The following is an 11,824-nucleotide window of genomic DNA, read 5'->3' on the forward strand; positions in this document are numbered from 1 at the left end:
GTGGGTTCAGTGCTGGAGCATCTTCTTAATTTGGGGGAAATACCACCTTTGAAACTGGGATTTAAGACTCCTCCAGTGATTAAAGAAAAATCAGTAACCAAGAATGTTAATACAAAAACTGCGTAAAAAATAAGAAGGAAGTGTTTTAACACCAAACTATTAACTGCGTCTGCTTCGGGGTGGTGAAATAAGGTGACCTTACTTTTGTATTTAAACTTTTTAATGTAAAATAATACAATTCCTAAAATGAGCAGTATTGTACTTTGGTATTACTCTTATATTCAAAAAAATTATTTGCAGGTAGAGATTGCAAAGACAGCAGAACCAAATCATACCCCCCCCCCCCAAATTACCTATTTAATTTACTTGCTTACAGCAGCTTTCTATATACACTGTGGAATATGCTTTCTCTTCCGTGAAAAGTCTCTAAGCTTAAGAAATGCTCAAGATAGATTAAAAATCATAAAATATTTTAAAAATAACTAAGCCACACTCATTGGGGTGCTGGTTATTTCTACAGTAAGCACCAAGCAAGGGACTTGCTTTGCCTGAGGTGAGGCAGTCAAGGACAGTGTCGCAAGGAAGTGTGCTGGGAGCAGAATCTTGAAAGGCAGCATGAGCAAGTAAGTTAGCAAAGAGGGGCAGGGAGCGAGACCACTTCTGATCAGATGTCGGAGAAGCAGAAAGGAGACTAGAGCACATGCTGTAGGCTCACGAACATACCAGGGGAGAGCAGGGAAACAGTTGGATCTGCACGTGTGTGTGTGAACGAGCAGGTCGACTGGGCAGGGCTGGAAACACATGATTAAGGATGATTTTTTTTTTTTAAGGACATATACTATGGTCTTGATGTAGAAAAGAATAAAAAGCAATTGTGAGTTCTAAAGAAGGGGAAAGCCATGATTAAAAAAAACAAGTGTTTGTAAAAGAATGCGCCCGCATTCGTCACTCATTCATTCGGCAGACGTACTTTGCAGATCTGTCGTGTCTGCTCCGTCCACCACCTGCACACGTGGAGGACGAGCGTGCATGCGGGGAGACCCGGCTACTCAGGGGGCCGGTGTAGCAGTGCAGGCGAGATGCCACAGGAGATGGAGTCACGTGGTTTTAGAAGGTGAACTTGGGATGGGCGGATGGGTTGGACAGAGGTGGACAGGAAGGAGCCAAGGATGAAATTTGTGAGTTTCACGACCACGTGTCGGGATACAGGACAACAGGTAAAGCTATAAGAGGATCGGACTGGGGAAAGGGAGCTCACTGATGGCACACTTCCTTCTTCTTGAGGATGAGGTGCTTTTGTGATGTTCAAATGGAAAGGTCAAACAGGTAGGTAGCTGAACTTATGAAGTCTGCAGCTCCAAGGGGCCCTCGAAGCTATAACCTAGGAGTCGCCAGTCCGGAGATGGCTATTGAAATGGTGGGCCTAGAGGAGGACGCCAAGGCAGAGGGCCTCGCGTGGGCGGAGAGGGGCGGGGCCTAGAACGCAGGCTGAGGATGGCGAGCTCATTCTATCACTTAGGAAGCACCTCCTGAGCACAGGCACCAGCTTAGAAGCCGTCCTGGTGCTATTCGGCTGCTGTAACCCAGACCAGTATTTAGGGAAGTCCTGGTAAAAGTGGAAAGAAACGTCACAATGTGCATAATTATTTCATATGGCCTCCCAGTCGGGATTAATGGTGATACGTGTCAAGGCCCGGTGTAAAGCTTGAGATTCAATACGTGTTTCCATTGGAACTTTCGACTTCGTATACTTATGGGTTATTTGGAAAGGAAACAGAATGGTCACTGGTCCCCCAGACCTCGGTTCCCGGGAAGTCTCAGACGGGGCTGTTACGAAATGAGTTATCAGAGAGGAAGACGCTTGAGAACACCGGGCGCAGGACACGTCGCCGAGCTCGACGGCCTCTCCTTTCCTGGGAACAAGTATTTAGGGGTCCTCTTTGGCCCCGAGGCACCCATTTTCTCGGCAGCACAGAGGTCTTGGAGGGGCACGTGGGGCCCAGAGAAGGCAAAGAAGAAAACGACAGTGGACAAGAACACGACATGGGGACTCTGAGTCCCCTGCCACCCGCCGGGCCCAAGCCAATCCTACCAAGCCTTTCGCCGGCCAGCATGAATTTGAGTGGCTAAATCCAATGGAAACTGGAGAAAATGTGGTTCTCTGTGCACACGTCCAAAGTGCTGGCTGAGCCTTTCGCTTTACCCACAGTCAAGCTGATTAAACTTAGCATATCCGGGCTCAAGTTTTGATTGAGTCGCGCCCCTTTGCCTCTGAGCCGTATATCTGAATCCTCTTTGAAAGAATTTGGCCTCCCCATATATATTTAGAGCGCTGGGAGAGCGCCCGTCTGTTTTTGTGTTTATTTATAACTACACCACCTTCCAGCACTGTGAGGTCCTTTAAAATATAATGACCGTGACTGATGATGAGAAATTAAGCGGATGGGGGTGACGTTTTTACACCCAGACAAACGTTTGTGGGAAGGCAATTTCCTTTCCCGTCCTGGCCTCGTACTTGTATCTAGCGAACGCCTAAGCTCAGGTCATCTTGGAAGGTGTGTTATCGACCACCGTCCAGACCAAGACGACGACACCTCCATCCTGCAGCCTTGTCGCCCCCAGCGTTGCCTTGTCTTGTTGACCCCTCAGTGGCAAGGCGAGGTGACAAGAGAAAGAAAATTCTAACATTTACAGAGCGGGCTTAAGAATTTATCCTCCCATGTCCACTAAGTCTGGAAAGTCTTTCCCCCAAAGGGAAGATCAGTGGAGGCCAGAAATCGGATCTGGGGATCGGGAACAGCTTTGGGCCCCCAAGTCTCAGGCATGTGCAAGACTTGGGGCCGCTATCTTTCCTCCTTGGAGAGAAAGCTCGTGACCCGCCCGCCCCCCGGGGTCTAAGTCTAGGGTGGCCAGTGTTCCGCCTCGCCTGGAGACTCCTGGTGGTGCTGTGAGGGTTTCTGTGGTACTTTTGCAGCTTCTCACCAACACTGCCAGCTCTCTGTCTCCCTGGGGTTCGTATGCAGAAATGTCTCACCCACCTCCACATGGACAACTCTCTCTTTCCCGTGGAACCCAGGCAGCAGCCGTGGCTGCCACTGACCTTGGCGCATCGATTCCCACTCCCCTTCTCCCTCTTCCAGCTCGCCCTGGAATCCTGACCACCCTCATTTCAAAGGAGAGGAAGGCAGAACGCCTACCAGCTACCTCCATGGTTCTGTTCAGACGCTTGCGAGCATCTATTCATGTTGTCCTTGGAGCATCTTCATATTTCTGTTTCCCATCTCCTGCTACTTGTATAGAGGGCCCCCCACCCCTCGGCATGTATCCCCTGAAGGAATCCAGGGGTTTTGGAAGGACCCTAGGTCCCAGCCCCAGCCTTGAGGTAGTGCGCCCCCTTTAGGTGGGAGAAGGAAAGGAGTGGCGCATCTCGCCAGACTCTGGGGTACATGCCACCCCGTGGAGAGTGGTGCCCCAGCTCCCTGGGACCTGAGAGGACAAGGGCCAGGGGCGGCGGTGGGCTAGGGGCGTTTACATCCCCCGCCCGACATGGAGAACATTAAAATCTAAGATGCCATGGGCTCTGTTTTAAACTAAAACTAAAAGAATTAATTTGTCCTATTTTACTCCCTCCTCCCTCCAGACCCCAAAGGTGAGATTCAAAGAGAGCCTGCTGATGCGCCCGCCCCGGGCGGGAGTCTCCATTCCAGTCTGGGCCTTGCAAGGCGTTCTCTCTGTGCCCGCCCGTTAAGGAAATTTCCAATCACTCACTTGCAAGTAATTCCATGAAAGCGGACAAAATAGGAACCAGAGGACCGGTCCTTGTCCTTCCTCATAACTTGGATCTTGGGGACTCGAACGAACACACATTTTTCAAATTTATTTCTCATTTGTAGCTGAGTCAGGGCAAATCACTCATGGTAAAAATAAGCCCCAAAGATCTTGGGAATTACAGCTCCCTCGTTACCTGGTGCAGCGAAGGGGCTGAGAGGAGTCGGCGGGCACCCAGGGTGGCCGGCAAAACCCAGACTCTCATCCCCCCATCTGAGAACCGCAGGAGCAGCAGCATCCTTGAGATTCCGATTGTCCTCGGAATCTCCCGGGAAAGTCACATGTGTATGTGATTGATTCGTTCTGACATGTTTTCTTTGTCTTTCATTAAGTTTCCTTCCCCGACCACCATTTGCGCCTTTGTTCCCCTGCAATCGCTTCCCATATATATATATTTTTTGTTTCGTCAAGAAAAGTGGTTCCAGGATAAGTGAAATGCAGTGACTTTTTAAAAGTCTTAAACCTAAAATCAATAGTCCATAATTCTCTGCACGACTACTTCCCTGCGGCTGCCTCACTAAATCAGACAAATGGAACCAAGAATCTGCGAAGATTCAGACAACTAGGGACTTCGTAATCAAAAACTTCCACACATTTTTTTTTGGAAACAAACCCGCTGACCCCAAACGCCAATGGCTGTCCCTTCTCAGGCGCCGCTTCAATGTATCGCCGCAGTGACCGGTTGGATAAGAAACAGCTCGTGGAGGGCAAAGGCGGCGGTGGCAGTTCGATGATATTATTACCGTTTGAGACCGTTGGTGTTTAATTGAGTGTCGTTAGTCTGCTCTCTAAACTATTTGAGTTTACAAGGACGCAAATTCTTGTGGACAAATCGTAATCTGTTGATGTGCTGTTGGAAAGGGAGCTAAGGGTCACCGAAACGATGGAAATGGTGCTCGGCCCCCGCAACAAATTAAAACGGGCGCTTCGAGACAGAGAGCGCCCCGCACAATGGCGTGCGCGCACAGGTGGCTCCGTGAACGTCTGGGCACCAAGCGGTCGGTCTCAGGGAGTGGGCCCCTTGTGTAGTTCCTGTAAATGCCTGAGCTCTAGCTCGGAGGAATACACCGAGATCGCCATGGTCGACCTTACAAACGGCTTAGATGGAAGATGCTGAGCCGCCGCCCCCTCCCACTCCCCCCCATCCCCCGGCCCCACACACACCTCTTTCACTTTTTCTTGGGGAAGGATTCTTCCTCCCACAATTCTTCCACCCCTGCAAAAAATAAATAAGCAGAACGAAAGCCTTATCTCCTCTACAAACACAATCCCCCGGTTTCTAAAAGTTGTACCTTCTAAGGCTTCTGATGACTCTATCTATCCAAAAGGGTAAATGAGAAACACACATTTCTCAAGCGGGTAAAAGCTGGCGCCGCTACGGGCGGGAGGCGCGCGGGGTCACTGCACCAGCGCGCACACAGATTTGCAAATTCCTGGTGCCCGCAGCCTGCGCCCTTGGCGATGGAGGTGGCCTCCTAGAGCTGGGGGTCTGCTTTGGTGGGGTGCCCCGCAGAAGGAGGGAGCAAGGAAACAGGGTGTAGAAGAGGAGCTGTAAAGGAAATACAACTTCCAAAAAAACATCATATTGGTTTAGGGATCTTCGTTGTTGTCGAACATCTACAGATGTCATTTAAATGTGAAAAAGGGGTCCCGGAGGCGGCGGCTGGCGGGGAGCGACGTTCAAAACTCGTGTCTGAGCCAGTGGCCGTAGGAAGATACCGTGGGTCCTGAAGTTGCTAGGGGATTTTCGTGGGGGGCGGGGTGAGTGGGTGACATCTTGTTAGTCCGGAGATGAGTTATTCACTCGGGTTGTAAAATCTAAAATGACGGCCCTGGGAAGACGGAGGAACCGCGGGGACCCGCGTGACCCACTGCCGCCTGCCCGATGCCCCTGCGCTCTGAGCGCTCAGGGGCAGGCTGAGGTCGCCGGGCGCAGGGCTGGCTGCGCCACGCCGCGGGAGAGGCGCTCGGGGCTGGGAAGCGAGAGATGAACGCGGAGGCAGCGACCGGCTGGTTCCGGGAGTCGGGGGTCTGGCGCCCCGGGGAGTGTGCGCAGCTTGGGGCCTCCGACTTCGCAGGCCCACCTCCCTTCCTTCGCTCCAGAGCGGCGGGAGTCACTAGACTGTCAATTCCCCCAAAACGAGGGGGAGAAGGAGGCCGACCAGCCCCTGCCCCTGCATGTAAGATGAACAGGACTCGCCACTTCCCCGGATCTGACTCTGGGCTTCGGGGACTCAGTGACCTCCCTTGATCTTGGATTTCACTGCCTCTTATAAAGAGAATATTTTTTTCCAGGCTACCCTTAAAACGATAAAATTATCTCGACTCCCCCTTGAGTCAAGATAATCGAGGCCCAATGTCGGGGTACCATCACCGGCTCCAGGGGCCCAGGGTGGCACCGCCAAGAAAATTTCTGGCGCCACAGGTGTTGCAAACGCTGAGACTCCAGGGAAACTGATAAACTGGTGCACACCGCAACTACCAAGCGCCCTAGGGAACGTCCCTGCTCCCCTGGGCATTCCTCGGGCGAGGAGGCGTTGGCCGAGCCGGGCCGGGAGGTGCGGTGGGGGAATCCCGCCGGCAAGTCCTGCGCACCGCGTTTATACCTCTCGCTTTGTGACAAATCAATTTCCCGCGCGGCTGTGCTGCATTTGCATCCCGCCCGGCGCGGCGGCGGCCGGGGCCCAGCTGCTCCCGGTGGCGCAGGCTCAGCGCCGGCTCGTGTGTGTGCGTGTGCGCGCGCGCGCGTGTCTAATTGACTTTCCGTCTACCTTTTTATGACTACATGTGTTTCCAACAAAAGGTCTTATTAGGACAATCTGGTTTCACTAATTTAGAGGCTGGGAACGTGGAAGGCAGGCGCTTTTTTTTTTTTAAGAGTTTGCAGAAGTTCAGATTAAGAAATGACAGCGGGATGCACCGTCCTCCTAGGAGCAGGTCTGCCTGTTTTTATGACCTGTTCCTCTTTCTTCTCCCTCACTGCGCCTGATCTAACACCCCCCCCCCTCCCCCGCCCCCTGCACAGGCCAGACTCTCCTACTAGCCACTGAATTCCTGACAGTGTTAAAGAACCGTTTCTTTAAACTCTTCAGGTGCTTGAACCTAGAAGTGTGAGAAGTTTACGGGCTGGGAGAACCAGTTACAGAAGAAAGAAGTCGTTCTGGGGAGGGGAGACTTGGGGAGAATCTCAGCCAAGGGGGGGTGCAGAATCCGGGTGGCCAGTGAGGAGGTCAGCGGGAGCCCTCCCTTTGGATGGGCTAGCCCACTCCTCTCTGCCAAGGACGCCCAGGTCGTAATTCGAAAATCCGCAGTATTAATGATCTAATATTGCAGGTGTAAGTGAAGTCTGTTTTACTCATTTCGGTCCGAAAGTAAATTTAGGAAGGACCTGTTTCCATTTTGCTGGAAGGGTAAAGGCATCTTCGAAACGGTCCCCAGCTCTCAGAAGGAGATTATCTTATGGTCTCCAGTCTGGAGCAGACAGACTCCTGGAGGCTGTGAGGAGCTCCTGACTCCTGTGACGTCTCTGTCCCTTGCAGCTAGGGGCCCAGCCCTAGTCCTCTGCCTGGAGATCCCTCTCTCCCCTGACTGACTGACCCACTGACTGACCGTCCCTGGCAGACTTGTGGTCCTGCAGGCCGAATGGGCACCGGCTACCCCGGGGCAGTTTCTGGTGGGGGCCCAGGAACTAGGGACAAGGGTGCCCCTGGGTCCCCGCCGTTGCCCGCCTCTTCTCACCGAGGAACAAGGAGCGCTGGGAAGAAGGACGAGGAAACACCGTTTCTAAGAGCAACGGACTGTTTGTTAGACCAGGCCCCTGCCTTCGCTGAGAGCAAGGCCTGCCATATGCACGTGCATGCGTGTGTGTGTGTGTGTGTGTGTGTGTTTTCTAAGCTACTTTCTCAGTCCCGGGTGTTGGTCACTTAGTCCCTATCACCTCAAGCTGAATTCTGCGACTTCCTTTTGTAACTGTCTCTCGACCATCCTTCCTCAAGCACTCACCCCCTGCCTGACCTCCAAACCTGTTCCTTTTCGGGGTCCACTCCCCACTAGGGGAGTTACTCCTTGAAACTCCAAGATGGGCTCGATTATCAAGCTGGCAGGTTTGAAAAGGTCTTATCCCTTTTCCTGGAGGACACAGGGTCCCCAATGCCACCCGCTGCCCTTCGCATGTCCTCGAGCACCCCAGTGGAAGCCATGTGCCCAGTGTCTCAGCTGCGCCAGGCCTGGGCCTCAGAAGCCACCCCTGGGTCGGCTCCTTGCACAGAGTGCCACCTCTGCCTCAGCATGGAGGCGCTTCCCAGTGGGCCTCCTCGGCCCAGGGCCCAGCCTCGCTCTGTACCCATCGGAAGGCCACCACAAAGACCGGCTCCCTTCCCATGGTGACCACGCGGAGCCAGACCACTACAATAGCAGGCATCCCTCCAGCCCCGCGGCAGCCTGCACCCCGCGGCCAGCCTGGGCCCCGGGCTCGCTGCGGCCCTCTGCTTGCTCTCCGAACTGGTCTCTCTCGCCCCACCCTGCTCCTCTCCACAGCAGTTCCTTCACGACCCTGTTTTTTTGTTGTGGGCCCAGCCTGCAGTGCTCCAAATAGTGATCGGTGTTGCGATTAATCATTAGCCACGGTGAAACAAGAAGTGTGCGGAATTAGAGAAGCTGGCGACAGGCACAGGGAAACGCAGCATGCCATCCTCCCTACTCGCCTTACGCTTAAATTTGCCCTAGTGAAACGTTTAGAAATAATCCCGGTTTGCAGTGCATTTTCTTGGAGTCGAAAGTGTCCATGCAGACAGCTCGCCCAAGCTGCCCACGCCCGCAGCACAAGCAGCACCCCACCCTCCACCAGTGCCCTCCACAAGGAAACCCCCGTCTGGGTGCCTAGCCTTGACCAGGCCGTTAGGGACCCTGGGTCTTCATTCCTCAAAGGTGCCCACCTCCCCCTACTGACCAGCCAGGCAAGGCTGCTCCAGGTGCCCTCTGCCTCTGCCGGTGGGAGGGTGGATAGGCCCTAGTTTGCTCTGGGCTGCGAAGCTCTGAGGGGGACCCAGGCCTGGACCGGGGAGGAGGGCAAGGGGCCGGCGGCCTGCGGGGGAGCCGGGCTCTCGCCACGGCCTGCGCTGGCGTGGCCGCCGCTGCCGCCACTTTGCCAGGCCTCGCTTCCAGCTGTTTCTGGGCCCCGTTGCTTTGTCTATCAATTTGCTGAGAGTCTGACACTGGCTGTGTGCTTTGAAAACCGTGGAATGCGGGCCAGGCCTCTGGGTTCCACAGGTTCCAAATTCGAAGACAAAATAGCAGTGGCGAATGATGACAGGGCAGGAGATCAACCTCATTTCGCAACTTCGAGCCAAGTTCAGGCCTTTGCAGACCTCATGGAGGAAACACTGAGCCCGCGTCACCTGGGATGTTAGGTGACAAGTCTGTTACCGACTCGCGGAGGTACGGACACGCTTGCAGTCACGTTTTAAGGCGCGTTTATGAACCCGAGGCGACACTCCCCGGTCCGGGTGTATGGGGAAGGGAGACTGTGCGTGCAGTTTTCTGGAGGTCTTGGGGCCAAGAGGGAGAGTTTCTCGAGAGTGGCACGCGGCTCGACCCTGGAGGCCGCGCATCTCCCTGGTGCGGGATCAAGCGGGCGGGGAGCTGGGTCCCCCGTAAAGGAGTCGCTGAGGCCCTGACCCTGCCGGGATCTCCGACCCACCCCACGTGCACGTGGCGCAACGGCAGTCGGCGGAGGGCAGCTCGCGAGACCGCGGGGTGCTCCGGCGCGCCCCCAAGCCCGTGTCCCGCGCCGCCGCCGCCTCTGCCCCCTCTGCCCCCGAACCCGCACGCGCCACCCGCGAGGAGCCCGGCTCAGCATCTGCGCCCCGCTGCCTTTCGGAACGCGGCGGGCTCCCGCGTCTGCGCCCTTCCCGGAGCCCCTGCCGCCCGCGGCGGGGACACCTGGCGGCCGTGCGCGCCCGCGACGCGGCGGCGGCCCCGGCGAGGCCCCGCGGCCCGCGGAGCCCCAGACGCCGAGCGCAGGGCCTCGGAGCCTCCCGCCGGCGCGCGCCTTCTCGTCCCGCTCCCCCTGGCCGCGGCGGGCCCTCCGGCCGCTGCCACCACCTCGCCTCTGTCCCCGACCTCCTGCCCATGGCCCAGGGCGGGCTCCCGCCCCGCGTCCGCGAAACGCGGCCCCGCAGGCGCGCGCCCCTCACTCACTGTCCTGCTGCGGGGTGTCGCTGCCGCTGGTGAGTCCCGGCGACTCCAGCAGGCTCCGGCCCGCCTCGCCCACGCTCTCGTCCGCCTGCGCCGCCACCATGTCCCCGGCTTCCTCCAGGTCTAGCAGGTGACTGACGGAGAAGTTCTTTTTCGCCTGCAGGGTGTCGAGGTTGCCCGGGCTGTCCAAGCGGCCGCCCAGCGCCGGCTGCCGCTCCAGAACGTGCCCGTAGCTGGAGGTCATGGTCTCCCCCTCCGATCCCACCCACCCCCCTCTTCCCGCTCGAATCAACACCAAACGCTGTGGGCGCGAGGGGGGAGAGGAGCCGAGTGGGGAAGAGAGAGGGGGGAGTGGAGAGAGAGAGGGAGAGAGAGAGAGAGAGAGAGAGAGAGAGAGAGAGAGAGAGAGAGAGAGAGAGAGAAAGGAGGGGAGGACAAAAAAAAAGCGGGGAGAGGGCGGGGGACCCCCTTGTGCAGAGCAGAGCGTTCTCCGCCCGCAGCCTGTAACGGCCTCAGTTGCCTTCCTGAGGCCAAGTCCGGCGCAATCCAGAGAGAGAATCCGCACCAAAAAAAGAAATTAAAAAAGTCACCCTACAAATCGGGAGGAAAAAAAAAATTCCGTCCACCTCTCCAACAGCGTCCACACGCACACGCTAAAAATAATAGTACGGGGCAGAGAGGAGAGGAGCGGCCGGCGGGGCGGGGGAGTCAGGCAAACAAGCAGAGAGAAGAGGGGTGGCGGGGAAGAATCGCAGTGGGTTTTTTTTTTTAAGGTTAAAAAAGTTATTCCCAGGCAAGAGTTCAAGCACCAACAGAAGAAGGCTTGTTCCAGCTTTAAAACGTCTTCAAGAAAACGTGTTCCCCCTCTCTGCACTCCTGCGGATTCTCAGGAGTGACTAAAGTTTCAGGACGAGAGGGTGATGTCTTGCAGATGTATTGGAGAGCAGGATTCTCACTTTACTTTTCGTTAGGAGAAAAAAAAAAGAAAGAAAGAAAGAAAAGAAAAGAAAAAGACTTCGGGAGTCCGGAGGAAGGTGGCGGTGGGCTTCCCCCCTCTCCCTTCTCTCTCTCTCCCCCTCTTCCAGCCGAGCTCCTTTTTCCTTCTCGGTTGGATCAAGAAGCTCTGGCACTTCAAAAGGCACAAACTGGCATGCAGAGGAGGCTTTGTAGGGAATACAAGAAAATTGGAGACCCCTGGGAGGGCAGAGCTCGGCTTAATAGGAGCCTGTAATTACGTGGCGAAGCCTTTGTGCGGCGCCTGACGTTTTACAGACCCCCTTTCTCCATCGCAATCTCCCTCTTCCTCCTTTGCCTCGGACCGAAAAACAGTCTGATTAAGAAAAAGCCCCTTTGCCAACATCTGAGCAAGAGAGAAAGAGAGAGGGAGGGAGCGAGAGAGGGAGGGAGGGAGGAGGGAAGGAAGAGGGAGGGAAGAGAAAGCGAGCCCCTTCGGACTTTTTTTTTTTTAAGTAAAGGTCTAATTATCATTCCCTTGCAATAGTATCACGGGGAAGAAAGACTGCGAACTGAAACCCACAGTCCCCTGCAACGGGCTGATTCTTTTTGCTCCTGCGTTAACTCCTCCAGATTCGCTTAGGCGCCTGTCGGAAAAGCTCATTTGCATGTTTTGATAACAGCTGCGGGGAAACTTGCTGGGGGAAAAAAATCCACAACTACGTCGATCAGATTTTCTTCTCCCTCTGCCTTTTCATTTTCGCAAAGGCGTCCTGGCCGCTCCAGCAGTTTCGGGGAGGGGCGGCGGGGGGGGGGGTGCGTCTGAGAGAGGCCGTGGGCGAGAGCG

At 55.3% G+C, this 11,824-nt stretch overlaps 1 protein-coding gene across 5 annotated transcripts in view; it reads right to left on the reverse strand.

Annotated features, from left to right (window-relative positions):
* Positions 1-11,385, reverse strand: part of PRRX1 (paired related homeobox 1) — a 64,457-nt gene extending 53,072 nt beyond the window's left edge. For 2 of the 5 annotated variants that reach the window (XM_016147139.2, XM_036234671.1), the window contains exon 1: positions 10,027-10,595. In XM_016147139.2, the coding sequence (XP_016002625.1) occupies positions 10,027-10,267 (241 nt within the window). In that variant the 5' untranslated portion in view covers positions 10,268-10,595. Of the gene's footprint in view, positions 1-10,026; positions 10,596-11,258 lie in introns of those variants that run through there. The other 3 variants (XM_036234670.1, XM_036234669.1, XM_016147137.2) reach the window with 3 other exon arrangements.
* Between the last annotated feature and the right edge of the window lie 439 nt (positions 11,386-11,824).

The sequence above is a fragment of the Rousettus aegyptiacus genome, unplaced genomic scaffold (genome assembly GCF_014176215.1).
Source record: "Rousettus aegyptiacus isolate mRouAeg1 unplaced genomic scaffold, mRouAeg1.p scaffold_m13_p_17, whole genome shotgun sequence".
Taxonomy (NCBI): domain Eukaryota; kingdom Metazoa; phylum Chordata; class Mammalia; order Chiroptera; family Pteropodidae; genus Rousettus; species Rousettus aegyptiacus.